This window comes from Lottia gigantea, assembly GCF_000327385.1.
Source record: "Lottia gigantea unplaced genomic scaffold LOTGIsca_31, whole genome shotgun sequence".
NCBI lineage: Eukaryota > Metazoa > Mollusca > Gastropoda > Lottiidae > Lottia > Lottia gigantea.
Genome location: NW_008709027.1, coordinates 1,996,591 through 2,007,801, shown reverse-complemented (window position 1 = coordinate 2,007,801; position 11,211 = coordinate 1,996,591). Strand labels below are relative to the sequence as shown.

The window sequence follows — 11,211 nt, the reverse complement described above, 5'->3', positions numbered from 1 at the left end:
GTCTATCTTTATTCTTATCAACAATTAATCATCCTCAAACACAAACTATTACAATATCTAATACATCACAGGTAGGTCTATCTTTATTCTTATCATCCGCCAATTAATCATCCTCAAATACAAACTATTACAATATCTAATACATCACAGGTAGGTCTATCTTTATTCTTATCAACAATTAATCATCCCCAAACACAAACTATTACAATATCTAATACATCACAGGTAGGTCTATCTTTATTCTTATCATCCAACAATTAATCATCCTCAAACACAAACTATTACAATATCTAATACATCACAGGTAGGTCTATCTTTATTCTTATCAACAATTAATCATCCTCAAACACAAACTATTACAATATCTAATACATCACAGGTAGGTCTATCTTTATCCTTATCATCCAACAATTAATCATCCTCAAACACAAACTATTACAATATCTAATACATCACAGGTAGGTCTATCTTTATTCTTATCATCCAACAATTAATCATCCTCAAACACAAACTATTACAATATCTAATACATCACAGGTAGGTCTATCTTTATTCTTATCCAACAATTAATCATCCTCAAACACAAACTATTACAATATCTAATACATCACAGGTAGGTCTATCTTTATTCTTATCATCCAACAATTAATCATCATCAAACACAAACTATTACAATATCTAATACATCACAGGTAGGTCTATCTTTATTCTTATCATCCAACAATTAATCATCCTCAAACACAAGTGTACAGAATTACAATGTCACAGATAATTGAAGCCCTCTCTTTTTTTTATTTACTAGCTTATCAATAGGAAAAATGGACATTAAAGTTAAATCTGGTAATAGGCCTTCTTTGTTCTAAAATAATGTTGTTAATAAATTAATAATAGATATATACATGTATTTAGCTTTCTTAAGATATTTTTAGTCATAGCTTTAATCTCTTCCTTACAATTTTTCTTTCATAAAATCCAGATATGGGACAAGACAATTTTCAACATTCAATATTCAAATTAATGGTTGCTTTATCTTCATTTTATTCAAATTACAATGATATTTTTGAAAAGAAAGATCTTTGAAAACGGTGATAGTCCTGCAAATTTGTCTTTAATAGAAAAATAACAGTTCACTAATCAAATTTCTTTTTTTTATTGAACTTGAAGATTGAAAATACTATTTTCTTCCAAATTTAACAGAAGATAACCATGTATGTGTACAGTTTGAGCAGTTTGTGATTATTAAGACTTTTTTTTAAAGAAAATTGCTGTAAAAATATTATAAACTAGTGTCCAAAAGAAACGATACCGACTTATTTTCAAAATTGTTTTTTACTAAGTGAATTGTCTAATATGAAAACATGCCAATTCGTATTGCACATCCCAAACACAGCATAGTCGATAAAAATACCGGGAACACGTGATCACTTCCGGGAAAAAACGTAAATTTCATGAAAGTGACATTTCCCTCTCTAGCATGTTCTGCACGTGCATAAAAACTGTATAAAACGGCTGATCAGACACGTTGATATCACAGCAACAAAAAGAACACAAGATATGCAATGTTTGACAGCCATCGAGAGAGAGAGAGCCGTTGGAATGGTCCAACAAGGAGCGACACACGTCGACGTCGCCAGAAGGTTGGGCTGCGCACGCATCACTATCACCAGGTTGATGCAGCGGTTACGTCAGACAGGTCAGACGTCAGACAGGCCCAGGAGTGGAAGACCACGAGTAACCACGCCCCGTGAAGATCGTTACATTCGGGTATTACACCTGAGGAAACGCACCGTAACAGCGACATCCACGGCGGCTACAGCACTGGGACACAGGATCAGTCGACAGACCGTCTACAGGAGACTACGGCAGTATGGTATCCGGCCACGTCATCCCTACCGCAGACTGCTCCTGACGCCTCGACACCGGAACAACAGACTGATCTGGGCCGGGCGAGTTCGACGTTGGCAACATTTCCCGTTGTTTCTGTGATCAGTGCTCTAACGAAATGTTCTTTTTTCGACCCCACCCATCTTTAAAGGCTTGTCATATTGGTTGTACAGATTTTATTGAAATGAAATTTTTGTACAGATGTTGTGAAAGGATTTCTCAAAAGCATAACACCAATCCTAAACTTCTGCATTGTTTAGTTTTTCTTTTATGTCGTTGCAAACAGGTGGTATCGTTTCTTTTGTACACTAGTTTATATTGTGTTTACACTTGATTTACATTAAACTCGATGAAAGGAAAGTATATCTTGAAGGGCACATATCTGGAGTTTTCATCTTTTGACTTTCTTCTTCTGTATAATTTGTTAGATTCTAGTTTCAACTTTGGTTACAATTTTCTTTTTATATTAGTTTCATTGATAGATATAATGTTTATTGCAGTCACCTGGTTTTCGAGGACGTCGTCCAATAACAGCCCATCAAAGAAGACATACAGATGGAGTAGCAAGAGATTATTTAATTAGAGCAGCTTCTGTCCATTGTACATCACAACAACAATATAGATAACTTAGTTGTATTCTAGTAATATAAATACAGTGACAAATCACTACCAGTTTAATTAAATTTAGACCTAACCTGCATTCCAGTTTTGATAGCTTTTATTTTTGATTTAGCCACTTCAGTTAGGGTCTAAATGTGCCACTCTTGAACATTCATCCCTTTGGTAGCAAGGCCAGCTAATCAAATATCTTCCCTGTCCAACGCTGGGGTTTTGTGATGGGAACAAAAGGTGTATTCTGCGTCACAAAGGAGGCCCTTGTTAGACCGGAACTAAATTGGTTGAATCAAAAAATAAGAGCTTATAAAATATGGAATGAAAGTTTGGAAATTTTAATGGACTAAATAACTACATGACTACAGTCAAGCAAAGATATTTGTCCTCATCTGGGTATAATTTGAAGAATAAACGTCAGAATTTCACTTTACTTCAAGGATGAATAGATAGTAATTGAAAGTATACAAACCAAAAAAGGTGAACTGCTCATGTTTATTGATTAAATGAGCATAATGAAGATGTCTTGCGTGTGCGTCAGTAAAACATATTATTTTGTTATATATTTTTTTAACTATTATTACAATATGACCATGATATTAATGCCACTGTCTCATATTAATACCAGGAAGTTTTCTAAAAATATTATTGTTCCTTCAATTGTATGAATGTAATGTAAGGTAAGGTAAGAATAATATACTGTATTGATTTAATTTCATTCAATGTCAGAAAGAAATGCATTACAATTACCAAGTCATCAATTGTAATAATTGAATCGAATTTAACATAATTGTGTTTTATGCACAATTTTAAGTTTTAAATAGAATTTTTTTTTAAATTTAATTTTGTTTTTACAAGTTTAATTTTTTAAAACAATCTTAAACACAGAACATATTTTTTTTATGGAAAACTGTGTATATATACTTATAGTCAACTGTGGCTAATAGAACAAAGTGTATTAAAGAAGTATTTTACTTCTAAAGCATTTAAAAGATGACAGTATTTTCTCTTTAACAGTGTCTTATTTAACATAGCTTAGCTTATAATATAGAGGAGCTTTAACTTGCTTATTTTATTCTTCCTTTTAATAGCATTATAGTAAGTTAATACATTTCTGATATTTTAATATACCATCACGGCAACAAATTTTTTATTAAAATTGGAAATCAGAATATCTTTTGATGATAAAATCTCATATAAATCCTGATTTACCATATACAATATAAAGAACATAATGTCACAAGTGTTTGAAAAAGTTTAAGAAAAAAGTAAATTTTATACTTCCATTGTATTTAAAGGTAGTACCCTTTATGGTTGCCTAAAGAATTATAAGGCTTTGACTATATTTATATCAAGTCCTATGATATAAACCATAATAATGATGCTTTGCTTTTTATTATTCAACTAAGCTTGTGTGTACAGCACTTAAGCTTATCACACATGTATTTGCTTATTATTATTATTACTATAGCTTTATAACACTAAGCATTAAAAACACAGCACTTATTAATCTATGCTTATATTATTAACTAGTCTTTTCAGCATTATATCTCACTAGATTTTATTGTACAGTTTCATTAGTTGTATAGTCTTGATTATTTTTTCCTTGAGTGCTTCTTGTTTGTATATAATGTCCTTAATTTATTCAATTATTTTAATGCATTCCGTCCAGTTTCTTTGTATCAAAATCAAACATTTTGTATATCAGGGTTTTATGAAACTGTTCTCAGTTAAATATGCTATACATTCATGAAGGAGAAATTATATTGTATGTAAAGTAGTTCAAACAAGTATACAGGGTCCAACTTATTATGTAAAATTTGTAATAGACGTATGCTTATTCCATTTTTATCAGCATTTTCTTGTCAAACGATTAGCAAAGTCGCATTAGTAGACTTCACACTGCATAGGACTTCTCAGTTATCAAAAGCATTATTAGATAGACAGACTATAGAGGTCAATAGGGCAAGTGAGAGTTTGGAACAAAATTTGATCTTACAATTTATGAAAACTCCCATCTTGCTCGGATCAAACTTTAATTCCTTAAAAAACCTCTGGAAGATGGAATATTACATTTGAAGCCTAGTAGATTATAGATGCACATATTTTTATCTAAACATTGGTGCACTTTTTATGCCTATGATTGACTAACAGGGTCATGTTGTAATGTTATTTTAACTTTAAATTTTCTGCCATGTTTCATGACTCAAGAATATTAGATGCAAGCAATTATTTATATTTGATACCCTGTGATATGTTATTGTGCCTATTTTCATATATTAAAATCCTGTCTAGATACATAATTGTTTGTCTTTTTTCTCCATGTTTTTTTCCTAAAATGATGCAGTCAAAATATTGGCTTAACCAGTTAATTCCCTTTTGGATTTGATATTCAACATATAGCTCATTAATTTATGTAGTAGCAGAATGCATATTAGTGTTTCAAGGCTATTACTAGTAATCTTATACTATAAGTTATATTTCCATCCCAGTCTTAATATTTGTCACTTCAACTAGTAATGCTATGCTGCTAACACAATGGACACATTGGCTAAAGATTATCATCTTAATAATATAGCTTGTCAGGTAATATACGCCCACTGGAAGCTTTGATTTTAAATAAAAATATTTGGCAGTAGAGTAACAATCACTAATATGAATTATTCAACCTTCAGTCATACACTTCTTTTGAACTTTTGGATGATAATAAACACTCACACCAAGTTTCGTCAAAATCCGTCAAAAATTGTGCCTTCTAGAGCTAAAAAATGAACATGTTTTCAAGAACAAGGACAATAACTCATAAATATTTTTTTGATTCTTCTGATTTTCAATAGGGTTCATCCTTGGGCGATTACGAAATATCACACCAAGTTTTGTCAAAATCTGTCAAGTATTGTGTCTTGTAGAGTGTGGCCAGACGGACACCGGGTGACGTCAATACACGCCCCTCATTTCATTAAAAAAAGGATATAGAAAAGGATATAAAGAAGGCTAAAAAAAGGACAAAACTTCAGTGTGATTAAGAATATGCTATGTTTATTATCAAGTGTACATAATGAGACACTTTTTAAAATGTCAGACCAACCGAATAAGCCATAGCTTTGGTGCCAAACTGAGGACTCAAATATTCTTTAAATTAAGTTTATTACAAAATAAATAAATCATTATCACAGTATAAAAATAAATATGTCAGCCTTATGGATGATGGATGTTTCATTCTGATGTCATGGTGGTTTATATCTAATAGTAACATCTTGTGAAATGAAATACAATACATAATACCAATCACATCTCAAGGTGTAACTGTTGTATTTCAAGATATACCATTTGTATTAAGATATATCATTTGTATCAAGACATACCATTTGTAACTGGAGATAGATCTAAAGATATACATGTACAATCATGTATGTAAGGATATACATCTAAAGGCCATATCTGAAGATACATCAGATGTTTGAGAAGATAATATATTAATTACTAGTGACCTATTACAGATCATGCCCTATTATTCTTACTATTGAGGAAGATAGCACCTTTATTAAAATAATGTAACCCTTAACACCTAATACTGTCAAGTTTTAGTTGGTAACACCACACCCTGTTGCTGTAGCATTCTTATTACATTTAAAATAGAATCTAATTCAGTTCGAAATTTTTCAATTTCATTATTTTTAACCTCAACTATTTTCCTCCACTTTTCACTTTCTTTATCAAGTTCTGAGGAAGCTAAATTTTGAGTATTTTTGATAATATCTTGTAATTCCTCTTCTCTCTTTAAATGTCTTCTCTCCATATGTTCTATTTTCTCTTGTATGGACATAAAATGTTTCATTCCCTGAAAAAAATAAGATAAATGATTATTATCAAATATATAGATATTATTCTTCATTATATACACATTTCAATAGATGGCTGTCATTTCACTGACCTCCTAGGCATCTGTGTTATAGATATGACATAAATCACATTGATAGAAATCAACCATGGTACTCAAAAGAATCAAAATTTGTTCTTGATAAATTTGAATTTTAAATGTATATTACAACTTAGGATGACCAAGAAATTGAAATTTTTAAACTTGGTCAAAATTTCATCAGTAGACTTACCTGGTGTCATAAAAATACAATAGAATGCCTTTATAATCCATTAAATTTAGTAAATTTTTGGAAAATGCATCAAGGCTTTTTTCAATAATTACTTAGTTTAATGGATGTATATATTGTATTTTATAGAGATCTTATTCTTTAGTCATGGCACCTGATGAATATATTGACCAATATTTGAGACTTTAAATTTTATGTCCATTTTAAAAGGTGGTATTCCTTTAATGTGACCTAGCATTGCTTAATGAGCAACAGTGACCACATTTTAAAACTGAAATTTTGGCTTAATGGAATATTGAATACATGCCTGGACAAGCAAACTTCAAATAACTTTTAGATGAAACTTCATAAAGGCTGCAACTTCGTTTGGATACTCTAGGTCTCATAGGGCATGGAGGACAATAAAGTGATGTCTATATTTACCGGTGTATAATGCCTTTTAGCTTCAGCTAATTCATCTTTTAACTTTTCAACCTGAGTTAGGAGTGAGGCTTCTCTTATTTTTAACACTGATATCTGTTCAGCTTCTACTTCATTTCTAGATATCTGTTCTTTTAGATGTCTTATCAATACCTGAAACAAATATATTGACAATAAAAATCAATACAGCTTTTGTGGAATGAAACATGAATGAAACATCAAAGACAGTACACAAAGTAAGTACCTGTCCCTAATGACTTACTTGTTATTAACAGCCGAACAGTCTTATTCCTTTTATTCTATTGTTTTTTAACATAAAATTTACATTCATTATTTTTCATTTATTATACATAACAAAATGTAAACAAAGAATATCAACAGCATCTTCCATCAATGCCTAGGAGAATATAGCTTGCTTTTCTAGAATTATAGCAGGAGACAGGCTTGCAGGTCCTGTGACCGAATTCTGGGACATAGGCTTGAATGTGTTTTTGAGTTTCCTGATGGATACTGAACAATTTTGACTTGAGCTGCCCTTAAATAACAGGTATCCAGTAGGGCTCAAAATAAGTCAAATAGGGTTCAGAATTAAAAAGTTTTCTGAATTTGGACTAGGGATTTGAAGGCAGGTCTCCTACACTATGACAGATATTGCAATTCAAACTAGCCATCATTTGGTTCAGGTATGTAATTATAGAATTTGCATGTAAAGACTAACATTTCCTTTATTTATAGAAATGAATGAACCTACCTGTTGAGCATCACATTTACTATGTAACTCTGCTACTTTAGATGTAGAATTATTGACAGCTTGTTCAGCTAATAATCTCTGAAACTCTTTCTGATGACAAGATCTTAATGTATCAATCTACAAAATAATAATATACCATATTCATCTAATGATGTACTTCTATAGTAAATGGTGGTGTTTCTTATGACAAAATGAAATCAAAAAGTGAGTAATTATTATGATATGATGTGGTATGACACAAATATTGCTCCTGGGTTTAAATATTATATTTAATTATCAAATATTGTAAGAAAACTTCAGGAACAATTTCATTTAAATAATACATAGAAATGAACTTGAGCGTATGCTCATAGCATACAAATTTCTTGTATTGTTTATGGAGGTAGCTTACTTTATCTTCATATTCTTCACGACTTTTTCTAACAAAGGCTTCTGTTTCGGCTAATGATTTTCTTAAATCAACTCTCTGTTGATCTAAACTTAATTGTAATCTTTCAACCTATATCAATTAAATAACACATGAAACATGAAATAACATATTTACTATACTTTCAGTGCTCTGATTTCATAGTTTTTCAACATTAATTTTGGCAATATTTAATTAAAATATCTTATCTAAGCACACAAGTATTAATTTTTGATCTTTTGAATTAACCACTTACCTTATTTTTCAAATAGTCATTCTCTTTTAATACTTCAGTAACATTACCATTCATATTATCATGATGTTCATCAAAATTATTCTCATCTGATTTACGTCCATTTTTCTTATTTATACCCTTCTTACTATCTGTACATTAATTACAAAGATTATTAAAACTTGATAAACCATCCTAAACAATATTATATTATAAGATTCTATATTAAATATGGATAATAAATTAAGATTCAATTTTTCGGGGATATATTGGTATAAATATTTTCTTTACCAGCAAAGCTATTTGATTTTTTTAACATATAAATATTAACCTTATCATCACAACCTGCTTCTGTTGAAGTGTAAGAGAACAAAATGTCAGGTTTTAATTTTGAAAAGTGATAAAATCAAGCTCTATCAGCTAGGAAAGCTAGTAGGCTACTTAAAATTTCACATCAAAATCCATTACCTTTCAAGTACAGTTGTTTTTCTTTACGTAATTTCTCTAAGGATATTTGTGTAACTTGTAAATCGTGTGTTTTATTTTCTAGTTCACGTTGTAATAATAAGACTTGATGTTGTAACTCACTGTCAGCAGAATTAGTAAATCTTGATAAACCTATCATCAAAATATACATCATTTTATATACATTTCATACATACAATAACTGGTTCAATTAGGGCTTAAATATCCCAGAATTAATTTAACCATACATAACTCTAAATATATATTGCTCTGTAATAATGACTGTAAATTGCGTATATAGACATTTACATCAACTGTTAGTTATTCAATATCTCATGTATACCTTGATAACTTTGTTGGCTTATGGATCTTGAATTTTGGATTAGAATTTGGATCAGTATATGTTGCTTTTCTCCTTGTGATATGGATTTTGCTTTCAATATATACTTACTATGTTCATTATTTTTATGATATTTATTTAACTCTGTTTGTAGTTTGATAATTTCTGTTTGTAATTCAGCTATCTGTTTTTTATATCTGTCTCTAGTACTATCTAATTCTTTCTGTAAAGCTGTAATATGAGTATGAGGTCTATCATGATCACAAGCAAGTTGATATTGTGATAACTGATCTTGTAAATCATTAATTCTTTCTTCAAACTGCATCTACAAAACATGGTATCTATTTTAAACATAGAGCAAAAATCAATTATTACTGCTTTTAGCAGAATAAGGTTAAAAATCTGATTTAAATGGCCAACGAATCAAAGATATTTCAAATCAGTAACGAAATTTTGAAATGACAATATATGCTGCATCAAATAGGGATGTCAAAGATTATCCACAGACAACTGCCACTGTCTATTATACTTTTTTTCCACATATGATCGCAAGTATATGAGGTAATTATGGTATTTATGGAATTTTAAGGTAAATATGGTATTTTAAGGTAATTATGACAAGGTTAGAGTATGATCCTTTCTTATCCATGATTTAAAACAAAATAAACACAAACCTTCACCATGTTATATTTCTGTTCCATAGCTCGTAATAACTGATCATGTTCACTATCTTTAGTTCCTAACTCACTTTCTAATTTCTTAATTCTATTTTCTAAGACTATATTACTGGGAGTTTGTTTAGAATCTGTGGTATCATTAACTACACCAGCTGCTAATATCATAGCAGGTAGAGAATTAGGATGTCTTTTTCTTACTATCTGTTCCATTTCTCTCACCTACAAAAAAATAACAATGTATTTCTTTTGAAAATGTCCAATACTATATCATATTTCTACTGTGTTTCACTATAGCATGTAAACCTCGTATCAGCAACCGAAGTCAATAAATATAAATAAATTAGATGTGACCAATAGGCCAATCAATGCATGAACCTAATTGCTTAATTCACTGTCCCATATGTAACTATTTTGATAAATGTGACTGTAACAGTGGCATCTATTTAATGAACAGGTAGCAAATTTTAAACAACAATGCCTATTAACTTGTGATCCACATCTGTAAAACAGAGCTGCCAGTTTCAAAAGCATATAATTGCAAAAAAGCTCACTTGTCTTTCTAAATCTTGAACCTTTTTATGTTCTGCCGCCCTTTCTTTAGCTCGTAGTTTATTTTCTTCCATTTTTCTTCCAGTCTGAAAATAACATGTAAGTGTATATAACACAATATTACAAATACACTAAGTTACTAGCACTAAATAAAAAATTACTACATTTAACATATTACGTAACATGACCTTTAATTGGAAATTATTCCAATTAAGCAAATGCAATTACAGAAAGAAGTTGAATTTCATAAAAAAAATTCTGATTAGGCTATTTGAGTTACATAAACCCTACCTCAGATTGTAATTCTTCTACTTGTTTCTTAAGTTTTTCTATTTGACTATCTTTAGTTCTAATAGTCATAGCACTTTTATCTAATAATTCCTGATTTTCTGTATACCATTTTAACTTTTTAGTTAGTTTTTCTATTTCTTCATTGTATTTCTCTTCCATTTTCTATATATAACAATGTAACAATTTTGATATTTTTAAACAAATTATAATATCATATTGTGAATGTTTGATCAGGAATATGATACAAATTATTACATCTGCTTCAAGAATTATACCAACCTGAGCCTCTTCTGGTCTAATAGATTTAGCTAATTGTAGTTTTTTTGTCAAATCTTCTCTCTCTCTAATTAGTTTATCAATATGTTCTTCTAATTCTAACTTACTACTCTGTAATGTCCTTAATTCACGTTCTGATATACTGTATTGTTTCTATAAAACAATACACACTGATCAAAATAGAAATCTTTCAATTTAA

At 30.0% G+C, this 11,211-nt stretch overlaps 2 protein-coding genes across 2 annotated transcripts in view; one reads left to right on the top strand and one right to left on the bottom strand.

Moving 5' to 3' along the window:
- The window catches only part of LOTGIDRAFT_161924 (hypothetical protein), a gene marked incomplete at both ends in the record, with an annotated part of 8,901 nt that extends 6,391 nt beyond the window's left edge, over positions 1-2,510 (top strand). Inside the window, 3 exons of the mRNA XM_009057806.1 lie at positions 155-225; positions 305-379; positions 2,385-2,510. Coding sequence (XP_009056054.1) covers positions 155-225; positions 305-379; positions 2,385-2,510 — 272 coding nt within the window. The remainder of the gene's footprint in view (positions 1-154; positions 226-304; positions 380-2,384) is intronic.
- Positions 2,511-6,073: 3,563 nt separating this feature from the next.
- Positions 6,074-7,893, bottom strand: LOTGIDRAFT_119479 (hypothetical protein; the record flags this gene model as incomplete). Its single annotated transcript, XM_009057805.1, has 3 exons — positions 6,074-6,337; positions 7,029-7,178; positions 7,777-7,893. Coding segments are annotated over 3 exons (531 nt in total), but the record flags the coding sequence as incomplete, so codon positions are not given.
- Positions 7,894-11,211: the final 3,318 nt, after the last annotated feature.